The sequence below is a fragment of the Falco naumanni genome, chromosome 4 (assembly GCF_017639655.2).
Source record: "Falco naumanni isolate bFalNau1 chromosome 4, bFalNau1.pat, whole genome shotgun sequence".
Classification (NCBI taxonomy): domain Eukaryota; kingdom Metazoa; phylum Chordata; class Aves; order Falconiformes; family Falconidae; genus Falco; species Falco naumanni.
Genome location: NC_054057.1, coordinates 78,064,555 through 78,076,597, shown reverse-complemented (window position 1 = coordinate 78,076,597; position 12,043 = coordinate 78,064,555). Strand labels below are relative to the sequence as shown.

Here is a 12,043-nt window from a genome sequence, read left to right as displayed (position 1 = left end):
TCAGAAGAGTACAGAAGGTGATCCTAAATGGAATCCACCATTTCTGCACAGAAAAGCACTGGTAACGCAGTCATGGTTATAAAGGAGATCCTCTAGAGCTACACGCTCTACGAGACCAACAAGGCAGAGCTATTCCCACCCTAGGTGGGAGTGAAGGATGGGTGAAGGGCTGTGAAGACTGCAGATACCAGGTGCCACCTGGGTACCTGGGCCGAGCAGCTGGAGGCAGGAGGAGTTTGCCCATCCAGCCCACCATGCATACAACTATTCCCTCCCGGTGCCCCCGTCAGACTGCTGATGGCGAGTGTGCACAGACCTCAGTCGAGCCTCACTGCATGCACGTGGCCCTGCAGATGTGAGAGACCACATCGCTGATTTTTCTGCTTGGGTCTCTGTATCTGATTATTGGTTTCTAAATATAATTGGAGATACCGATTTCTTGGCATTTAGTTCTGCTTTAGAAATTTAGCTCATGCGTTGGTTTTCCCCATGTTCTCAAAAAGCACCATGACTTCTCTGCCAGGTGAGAAATGGCAAGCTATATTTTTGCTAGGAATAAACACTTCAAAAGCAGAATAAACCCCAAAACACGGGGCTGGAAGCAAGTAGGCCACCACTGTGCTGCAGAAGGCAAAAAAAAGAAAATTCTGAGAAGAGACATTGGGCAAATCCCAGGTTTAGAAGCAAGCATTAAAACCTTTTTCTTTTTATTACCAGCATTTCCAACGTTAAACATCCGTTCCACAGTCCAGAGGTCGGAATATCTGGTACTCCCTCAAAGCACATGGACATGTGCATTTTTTCCCAATACATTCCCCCAAAGTAGCAATACCTTTCTTAACATTCACCAGCTTAAAATAAAGATGTACTGAAAATGTACAATTTATCGTAGGTCTTACAACACATTGGGTTTTTCTCCATATATTTCATCACAGCAATATAAAATTCAAGATCATTAAGTAAAGAGCATGATAATTTATTAGAGCTTCATCTCAAACTCTATATATACATGCTTTTTCAACATTCTTTGTTTTTAGTACGATCTTGATAGAATTTCCCTCAGAGAGATTAGAACGATCACTGAATGAAGTTTTAATTATTTAGACCCAAACTAATGCAAAATACCAACAAAACCAGCATAAAATCTTTAGCATCCAAATTTCTAAGAATGGTAGGGTTTGTAAGTTTAAATATTTAAATGTAAAGGGATTTTATTTCAAGTACTGTAAAAGAGAAACATTGCCACTTACTGGCTGTACCAACGTCTTTGCAATATTTGTAGGCATTTATGTGCATCTTTCAAAAGCTCTATTAACCTTTATACTATTTGTCAATAAAAAGCCCCATTAACATTTAAACTGTGTATGTCTACTTCAAACAAGAATCAAAAGATACCCTGTAAAACCCAGTTATTTATTGCAGACTACATTATTGGGACTGTACACATTGGAGATTTCAAAAAGCTCACATTTCTTAAAAGTTAAAACAAACAAACAAAACCAATCATCAGTCGGCAAAAAGGCTACACGTGGCCTGAGCAAGAGATGTGACAGCCACTCAGCTGAACGGGTATCACTGTCACCGCAGTACAGCTTTGTAAAGAACAGTACAACCAGCTGGAGTCGCTTCAGGAATACTGGAGGTCTAAGGAGATCATATTGTATATGAAACTGAAATTTAAACACCACCTTTGCAGTAGGATCATCAGAACTTACCTGACATTAACAACCAGCCTTACCTGACATTAACAATTTATCTTCATTGGGCAAAAACTTGATTTTAATCAAAGGTAACATAATCATTGGATAAAAACTGAAGTCATAGCTGTGCAGATGACAGACTCTTCCATCAAACTGCTGAACTGGAAGTGCCAAAGACATAATTCACCAGTTCAAGTATGTCCCCCAAAACTTTGCTTCAAGCACTACTGTTATAGTAAAATCCATATGTGCTGCTTCCATGAGATAGGTATTTCAAAAGGTAAGGAATAATGATCCCAAAATCTAGAGACCAAAAGTGAAGTCAAGCAGTTTATTACCACTGCTTTTACAAATCATTCACGAAGACAGCATGACCTGTTCCACTGAAGAGAAAAAAAAAATATCATTAATTGTCTTCAAGTATGGGAGATGCACTCACAGTGACAACAGAGGCATTTGTTTCATTGCTTTACAACAGAGATCTACAGACTCCACAGAAAATTTACAACCAAAATGGAGCTAGTGACAAATGGTGCTCATGTAGCAACAACGAAAATGTAAAGTTCGCTAATTCAACAAGAACGTATTTCAGTGGCTTCGCTTCCTCAGGCTCCAGTCTGACGGAGCACCACTTCATGTGATCATTCCTTTTACCTCATGTCCGTCTTGTCTTCTGTTTTTTTGTTTGTCTCTTTGCATCTTCTGAGCCACCTGTGTCAGAACCTGTCTGTCCAAGAGCACGTACTCCTTGCAGTCGAGTTGTCAGCTGTAGCAATAAGGGAATAAGCTGGGCAAAAAAACAAAGGGGAAGCAGCTTGTTATTGCAATGGTAGATAAGGTCTGAATGATAATGTTCTTTAGACCTCTACATCCCCAAACAAACAGAAGCCATAGTGTAAAATGTCACATCTACAAAGATATCAGAAAATGGCAGCTCGTCTTGGGAAAGAATCAAACCAAACTTCTGGGAATTTCTAGTAATAAAAAACTAAGATGATTGTCAGTAATATTTCTTCCTGCGGCCATCTACCCAAGAACAGCAGCTTGAGTCCTGAGTCTAGAAAATGACCACTGTTTTCAGCAGAAGCACTTTCAATGACACTGTAGAAAATCCTGGAGATCCCCATGTTTGGTGCTGTCTTACCCATGTCTGAGATGAAATCAAACTGCACATACAAGTTTCTTTTATCAGCAAAACAGAAATCCAGATATATCAAAGACTAGAAGAGCATGGCTTGTTAAGAAAGACAGAGGGGGTTATATAGCAGGTAGCTATATTCCTCTTGAGAGCATTTCACTAGGGAGGGTGTAAAGCTAAAGAAACCAGACTCAATGACTTGCAAGATTTTTTTCCAGTCTGATTGTTCCTGAAGTCAATAAAATAATAATTTTCATTCCTATTACCACTGAGTCTGGTTATCTGAATTTGAATGATGCTGTGTTGCTGGTTTTCTTTCCACAGCCACCAAATGAGAAGACAAAATTCAGAAGCAGCCCAGGAACTCAGCTTCACACCAAGTTTTTTTGAAGGACGGTAACTGTCCAAAAACTTGGCTACACTGGCTTTTCTTAAAACGTTTTCTTAAAACATAAGGTAACCACTGACTGCATCTGTCTGGATAGTCACCTCAACAAGCCCTCGCTTAACACAGTATGAAGTATTCATTGACAGACAATAATACTTGGATAAGACAAAAAAATCCCATGACCTACCTTATCATGGTTGTAACCAGCCAACAACAGAAGCAGCGTCAGTGGTAATGCAATGTAAGATCCTTGGGCAATATCTTGTTCAGGCAGCTTTCTCTGAAAAGAGAAACCATGGATTTATCCCTCAGCTTTAAGCAACATCAGCAATAGGATCATTTGGCATGTCCAGCTCTTCCCATCCTGTGCTGCTCTAACTTTGCCTTCAACTTCAAAGAAGTCCCCTTCATCAGATTCATTCACCTTGTTACCTTCTTGCTGAGGTTTGCTGGTTTTTAAAGCTAATTCAGTGATGGTCAGCCTCCACTTTACAGTCACCCTGGCATGCTTTGGTTTACCTGTCACATGCTGCCCAAACCTTTATGATCCCAATGATAATATTACAGCAACCATGCCAGCACTAAGTCTTTCAGGCACATCTGCCTCCTTCATTTGTAACTGCCATTTCATGTTTCCCTCATGTTTCACTGGCACCTGAGCATGCAGTGATGCAGAACAGAAATAGATCATTTAAGCATTACAGAGCAAACACTTCACTAAATTGACTGCACCGTTTGGAAGTGCAACAATACACTTCTCTCTCCCAAGGGAGAAGTTTTCCCCTGATGCTAGTTTGAAACCCCTCTGCTTTACCCTCTACTTCAGCTCCAATAACTAAAGCTCTCTTTTGGCCTGGTGATACTTCTGTCATATACGCAGAAGTCTTTAAAGGAATTCTGACAACAATCCTACCTTTTTCCTTCAGCCCCCAGTTACTGCAGCCTTTCAGTTAGTCACAGCTACAACCCCTTCCTGAACTCCTTAGCTGCCTCCCACAACGTACCAGGTTATTACATCTCTGCCCGATGCCTTAAATGTGGCCAAATCCAAATTCACTGTCACTTTAAAGCTTCTCATAAAACGCCTTTACATTTACATTAATCAAAAGTTTGGCCAAAACGACAAAATACACGCAGGCTGTACTACCAGACATCACTCTCAAGGTGGACACTTGAACACCATTTTGTAACTATTTTGTACTTACAGTGGGACTGAAGACCAGAGTAATGTGTTTATGATATCCAATAGCAGTGAACAAAACTTGAGGCAGAGTGTAGTCATACTGTGATTTAGACAACGTAGAATCCAGGAGCACCACGTAATTCTGTGGGTAAAAACTGTATCAGTCTACAGCAGCAGTAACAGTCCGACACAAAATCAGAGTTAAATGCAAAAGTCAGTTTAACAGGTTTCAAAGCTTCTGGGACACTGGTCACTCCAGCACGAATACAATACTGCAGGCACACCACAAATAACACTTCTGAGTCCTTAGGGGAAAAAAAACATTAAAGTGACTTAAGCTAATTATTCAGCAATATTCTTACCTCTCCATCTCGGAGCAGTGGTGGGAAATGGAAAAACAGGGATAGGCCCAAGTTGACTGTATGAATTGGGTTGTCAAGATTTTCACTTTTATAGAGCTTCACCTGAGGGAAAGAAGAAAGCACAAACCTGGGATTCGACCCTGTACCACAACAGGTATTTCAGACATCCCACATCTTAAGGGATAAAAGCATTTCAAAATTCATCACGTGTTTTATAAACAGAAAGTTGCCAAGTAAGAACACCTGGAATTGTTCCAACCTGGGATGTGAAAAGTCACAGAAACAGTCTTTGTACAGAACTTGAAGTAACATAGGAACAACTGATGTCTGACATCTTCATGTATCTAGTGCATTAAAAGTAGTCTGTGCTGTGCACCAACCAAAACTGAGTAATTCTTTAAATAATCCCAGCAGTTTCACAGGAATTTGCAGCTGGGGATTGTTTCTATTTCTCAGATAGGCTCATTTTTCTTGATTTCAATTTCTCTACACTTACTTAACAAGCTAGAGATCCTCAAGTTACAGAATAGGCCTGAAGTCCCCAGCGAATAGTTTGCTCAGAAACCAGCATAATTATTAGAGGGTCGTATCACAGTCAAATAAGGCTGGTAAGGACAGCAGCATCTCCTTACCTGAGGCTGCCTGTACACACAAACGTTTATCAGCCGCTGTGCCTCCTCCAGAGGACACGGTAAGCAAAGAGATGTTTTTTGTGGACCACTCTGCAGCAGCCTTCTAGCACCTATACCATTGTTTCTATACCTCTGGATCAGATATTTGCCAAGGCTCAGCTCTCCTTACAAACACAGCCCAAATGAATTCTCATTGATTCTGCCCAGTGCTACCACTGTTGCAGCTCAAATCACAGCTCACCGGAGTATTCTCTGTCGTTTCATTGAGTCTACACAACCAGAAGGGCCCAGACTGAGGTTACAAAACTGCTCACTTGTCTCTGGAAGATCTGCTAAGATTTGATACAAAGACAAAAATTTCTGCCTCAAAAGCAAGGGTGATGATTGCACCCACCAACAGCACATGTGCATTACACGCAACGCAAGACCCAACCTAATACGAAACAGGTACAGGCTTGGATAACTTCCACATAATCAAATTTTGACATCAATTCCTATTTGCTCAGGCTGAACTGCAAGGGTCTAAATTTCCCCAGAAAGATGGGAAGCGTTCACAGGTGCTCTTCAGTAAGGTGATACATTTTCCCTTCACACCTGCTCTGAGGGTTGGATCCTTTGGATGTCTTGCAAAAGAATCAACAGCTTAGCAATGAGATCTTGGCAGGTAAAGTGAATAACAGACGAGCCCGAAAGAAATCCAGGCATTGCATTTATATTTGCAGGTAACGTTTCAAGAAGGTTTTAAGCCTGAGAAATAGTGCTATAACTCCCACCATGCTAACACTTCTTGCAGATACTTCCAGCATTTGCACCCTAAGCCAAAAGGATCACAGATGTTTAGCAGTTTTTTTCAGATCACAGCACAGTCTTCTGAATTTTGAAAGTTTCAGTTTTACTGTTTGCCTCATATTCTCTCTTATAACTGTACTTTTAAATTCATGTGCCTTATGGTACTGTTGCAGTCACATGTCAAAAATTCCAGGTATTTCAGGAATGCAGATCTCTGATGGAGAGGACTCATTTCACCCCTGGTGTCTTGCTCTCCCTACGGACAGGGCATCCCTAATCAAGGAAGAAGAGCCAGAAACATACAGGCCAACCTAAGAAAGTACTTCTTAAACATATTCACGTGAAAAATGGAAATATTAAAGCAAAACAGTTAGGAACACTGGAATCTTAATTCTATCTGGAATTCAAATTCACCTCCATTAAAGTATTTGAATTAAAGGTGTGCTCTGGCTACTGAACAACTTCCAGTGACGCTGCAAAAAAAAAAATAATTGAGAAACCAATGGCAAATACACTTGACAAAGATGAAAGACTTGAACTTACACATAATGTGGAGAGATATTCAGAAGATGTAATTACATTTCCACTTAAATCAAATTGGTTAATCTGCCGGAACGCTATAATGTTAACATCTTCAATGTCACTGTTCCCAACCTGCAACATAAAACACAGCCATGTTTTTACCCAGAGGAGCAGTTAACAGAGGACAGTTAGCACAACACAAACAGTGCTCATAATTTTTAACAAAAAGTGAATTTTGTTCTATGCTAACCACAGGGAAACTTGAAGGTTTTCCAGTTGCAAGTACTTTTCCTCCAGAGTGCACAGCTCACAATTACAGACCTGTGCATTACCAGCAGAATCCTGATGGCATTTAGTTAAAACTAAAAATTGAAGAAGTATCAAAATCATACATTATTTTGGAAGAGGATGAGTTACATACACAAGACTGACTGATACCTGAACACCGGCCTCAGTATTTTGCATTAGTGCTGAGAGATGCAGATTACTATGCTACAATGTTTATACAGTTGATTAATAAGGAATATCCTCATATCATAATACAACCTACAAAAATCTGTAACTTTATATTCTTCAAAATGGTTTAAAATAAGAAATGTTTGTGTTTCCCAATCTGAATTCTGATCAGAGTAAGAAAAGACATTTACTCAAATAATAACTGTAGTAACAGACAGGTTAGGGTTAGGCCAGATGCCACATCAACAGTCTGGCACCACAGAGGCTGGACATCTTTCCTGCAGGTGGCTTTCAAACACTTCTCTCTGCTGAGAAAATGGCAGGCTAGCCAGGATCCTAGTAGTACAAGTTACTGTGTACAGCTGTCACTTGCAGTACATAACCTTCATATGATTTTCTGGCATTTGGGTTGCCACTCCCTTCCCCTTCCTAACCAGCCGCAGGAAGACACTAAGGTCTTGAAAGATTTCTGCCCTTCTGTTTTGCTTCAAATGAGGAAACCCTGGTCAGGTGGGTGTCTGAGCTCAAACAACCACACCTCCCACTGAAAAGTTCCGGACAGGTAACAAAGGCTAATTAACCTTTGCTGGATGTCAAGAGATAAAAGCAAGACAGCTAATCTGAATCTGTAAGGACAGAGGAATATTTAACAAGATTTCATTAGTTTTCAATTCAGAGTTGTTATTACATCCTATAAAGATTTGCTAGTCTGAATGACAATTTCACCTACATCAAGACTGCGGGATTTGGACCAAATAAAGCATAACAAGAGCTACCTATCAATCCATAAATACGAAGAGAGAACAATATGAGAATTTATGGCATCCTCAAGTCACTACTGCTTTGTTCCACGTCATAAAGAAATGCTGAAAAGTATTTATACATTTATTCTCTTGTTTCCTGATGTATAGTTTTTGTGACTGTGAAAGAATTCTTTTGACTTGTTTATTACTTGGGCTTTATTTTACTTCTGTTTTAAACTATGATGCTGGCATGCAATACAGGGCCTATATTTAGGGAGCTAACTTGCTGAGAGCCACTTGTCTGAACAAAATGCATTCAACTACATTGCTGCTGATAGAACAGACATAATGCCTAGACAGATGCATTTCGCATTTAAGTGATACTACAAAAAAAAGAAAAAATTACCTCAATTGCCCGATGCTGTGGTAAAGCTCTTTCAATGTGATCATTGCCTTCAGCTTTAAGTTGGACATGATACACACAACCAGGCTAAAAGCAACAGTCAGATGATAAATCCCAACACTGAATAATACACACTTGAATTTTAGAAAACTGTAAAAGAATTTTCTAACATTCCATTTAAGATACAGCACCCAAACAGATCTAACTCTATCCAGTTAAAGTTTTCCTTATCCCAAATAGAAAATCCAGCTCACTAACACTATTAAGGGTGTTTACTGCTAGAAATTACAAAAGGGTTATCATAGAAATTTCACCAGCTTATTACATTACAGTATTAAAAGAAATCATCTGCTGTGAAGTGTTTTAGCTTGAAAGAAAATGCATATAACAAGAATAAAACCTGATCAAACACTGCTTTCTGCTACAGCAAATTGCTTACTCCATACATACTGATGCCATAAATTCAGCCTCCACATTTCCTTCAGAACAGCTTACTTCACATACATGCTGTACAATCAACATCATACATCCACCCAATATCCTGCTAAAAATGCACTGTCACAGTGTTTTCACAGAAGAAACTAAATGCTTCCCCAAATTCTTTTGCCTAAGAAAATTCCCCACTATAACACCTGAGCGCTGCTGAACAGCTGTCAGACACATTCGGTACATCGATCGGGGGCCCATGTCATGTCATGCAAACTGCTCAGTGTTTGTGGGAGGCCATAATAGTACGCTGGCACCAAGTTCCACGGGTTTATACTAATGAGTTTTTCCCCCGCTTTTGCTAGAATGAATGTTCATTAAATGATAGTGTTTCCTAACACAGAGAGACTCAAGGGAATCCGAGCTAGCAAATGTGATGGGAAAACAGAAATCGGTAGCTAATTAATAAAACACATTCTATTGCTCCACTATCATACTAACATCAAAGTAAATGACAAAGAGCATCCTAATCCTTACCAGAAGGCCACGTAGCCTGAACTTGCCCTCTTCATCAGTTATTGTGTCTTCTCCATAGATGCTACAATCCTTCTGCCCCACAGCTTCTACGGAGACTCCCTGCTCAGGCTCTCCATTTAAAGAAGAAACTGTGCCGTAACAGCTAAAGGTAGAAAGAGAACCAATTGCTACAGATGTGCAGATGCTGTTTTAATGGACATTTTAAAAGACATTTTATTATCGTAACTGACAGAAAAAGTACTTAATATATTATCGTAGCATGGAGAAGGAAACAGGAATTTATAATGTATATGTAAAACTTATTCAAGCATTAGAATTCGCTGCAGTTCAGAGCACAACTTCAGGAATCCAAGTTCCTTGACCTCCATGAACAGCAGCACTTACCCCTGAGGGCAAGGAAAGTATGGATCTTGAAATCAGACACCTGAATTGCTCTACCATCCCTAGAATAGCCCTCTCCTCTCCCACTGGACATAGCACAAGCAACTTCCAGTGCCACTAACACAGTGCTTTCATAGCAATGTTTCTCCTTACAGTCCTGCTATCTGGGCTTCGCTATACACCCACAGACATGAGAAAAGGATACAAAAAGTACTTAAACACACTATAATAGTTGAATTGCGCCTTCAAAAGTACCTTCCAAACCTCCAGGATGGAGGTGTATCAGGAGAAAATACATATTTTGCATAATGCATCCTGATACAGTATGCAGCATTTTGCACGGCATTTCAGCTCTTACTGACCTGTAAGCTGTTCTGTAACCAGTTATCCGAATTTTAAGATTTTGTCCTTCCTGCACTTCAATCATCTGTGATGATGGTTCAAAGCGAAACTCTTTCATCATAGGTTTAAAATAATACTGCCCTGGGCTCTGCAAACAGGCATAAAACAAGCTGTTTACTGACAGCGACACAAAAATTCACAAACTCCAAACAATTATGTTTCTGCAAGAGCTCCCTGAAGAGCTAAAGTTCTTTGTCCCAACCGTAGGTTAAACTGGTCGGAAAAAGTGAGAGCTGAAAAACCGGGAGCACATTGGACAATACATCAATGGAACTCCACCAGGTGATAAAGCCTGAAGAGGGAAAGGAAACTATGGCCCTAAAACCTTCCCAGAAGACCTCAAGGACAGGAAGGTGACCAGGAGAGAAGGATGTCCTCAAGGAAACTATTTAGGCATGTCTACACACATATACAGATCAATAATCTAATTAGATTTCTTTCCTCTAAAGAGTCTCAAATGATCATCAAGAAATTGGCTTGTTTCATGTTTACAGAGTGCAAATTAGGAACTGAGATCAATCAACATAATCTACTACGCTGGGGAGAAATCTCTTGCCAGGTTAGATTTCACATCTTTCACTTGCTAAGATTTTAAGTGCTGTCCACTCCAAGGGACCTACAACTCTCAATTGTGGGTTACAATTTCAAGGGAGACCATGCATCCCCCTGCCACTGAAGAGAGCCAACAGCATCCCTTTTTTGGAGGGAAAAGTAACACAGCATCGCACGTGCAGCCACATTCAGAAGATTCCAATTCAACTTACCAGATTGGAAAAAGTCAGCATGCCATTATCCTGCGTAAGGAGGTTGGACCGAAATACCCCTCCACTGAGAGACAGGAGAACTCCAGCAAGAGCCTGGTCATCCTCTGATTTGATCTGTTTTGAAAAAGCAGTAGTTTTAAATGGAAGTGAGGGTTGCTTTACAAAGAAGGGTTCAATCCAGAAGCCCCTTGCTCTGGCTCTGAGCACTCAGCTGTAAGCAGAAAAAACCAGCCACATCTGCAATGTAACCTCTTCTGCAAGACTACAGGGCTACAGAAGCTCACGCTCTCAACACCTAGGCAGTCACAACCACACATAGCATGTGTCACCAGAACAGTCATCCTCTATCATTTCATTGTTGTAGCCCCCTGCACATCTTAAGTATACCAAAGACTAGAACCAGGCACTAGTTGGACCAGACTGTACATGAAAATCACCTGGATGGATAAAACTCACTAAGATAAGGTGGTCCAACCCTACAAAAGCAAATAAAACCTGTCTTTTGGACTGCAGGCTCTAACTTTCCAATCTTCCAAAATATCTTCTGCACGGCAAGTCATGGTCTACAATCAGGCTCATCCACTGAGATGTTTCCCCAGGACAATATTATCCCCAAATCCCACACCTACTTGTGTTTGACTGGAAGACGTGGGTTATGATTTTTGCCTGTCTAGCTATAACTGCAAACACTATTCATTCAGAACCCAAAGTGTTTAGAACATTACCTCAAACGTCACCCCAGCAAGAGCAAAAGCTTTGAAGTCCCCAATTGTTCCTTCCACTGCAGTCAAAACAAATCCTTCTTTCTGAGCAGTAACTGTGTATTCCAAGTCACTGTGGAGTGGCCCAACACTTCAAATAAAAGGAAAGAATAAGTTTTTTTTAAAAAAGCACTTTGATATCACATACACCTTGTCAAGTCACCATTGCACTTTAACTACAGAATCCAGATCAAAATAAATCCATTAATTACCTGTAAGCCCCTTTGTCATCAGTGAAAACTGTGATGAGCGGGGAAGTTGCTCCCTTTTCACCAATGACAATCTCAACACCTTCCAATTCAGGATGAATTCGCCCTTCCAGAAACAAGCCTGCTTTTCCATGAATCTCTATCAGCTTTCCAGGACAACTCTCTTGGTCGTTGCAAAGAGGATTTAAGACAAACAAGTAAGTCGAAAATACACTCACTGTTCTGTCTTACAGCAAGAGTTTAACTA

The 12,043-nt window shown here is 40.3% G+C and overlaps 1 protein-coding gene across 1 annotated transcript in view; it reads right to left on the bottom strand.

Moving 5' to 3' along the window:
• Window positions 1-676: 676 nt before the first annotated feature.
• The window catches only part of NOMO2 (NODAL modulator 2), a 28,668-nt gene continuing 17,301 nt past the window's right edge, over window positions 677-12,043 (bottom strand). The window contains exons 21-32 of the mRNA XM_040592098.1: window positions 11,800-11,959; window positions 11,552-11,678; window positions 10,827-10,940; window positions 10,023-10,150; window positions 9,280-9,421; window positions 8,320-8,403; window positions 6,736-6,846; window positions 4,772-4,873; window positions 4,432-4,551; window positions 3,414-3,506; window positions 2,355-2,487; window positions 677-2,083 (exon numbers count right to left, since the gene is read on the bottom strand). Of these exons, the coding sequence (XP_040448032.1) occupies window positions 2,356-2,487; window positions 3,414-3,506; window positions 4,432-4,551; window positions 4,772-4,873; window positions 6,736-6,846; window positions 8,320-8,403; window positions 9,280-9,421; window positions 10,023-10,150; window positions 10,827-10,940; window positions 11,552-11,678; window positions 11,800-11,959 (1,313 nt within the window). The 3' untranslated portion in view covers window positions 677-2,083; window position 2,355. The remainder of the gene's footprint in view (window positions 2,084-2,354; window positions 2,488-3,413; window positions 3,507-4,431; window positions 4,552-4,771; window positions 4,874-6,735; window positions 6,847-8,319; window positions 8,404-9,279; window positions 9,422-10,022; window positions 10,151-10,826; window positions 10,941-11,551; window positions 11,679-11,799; window positions 11,960-12,043) is intronic.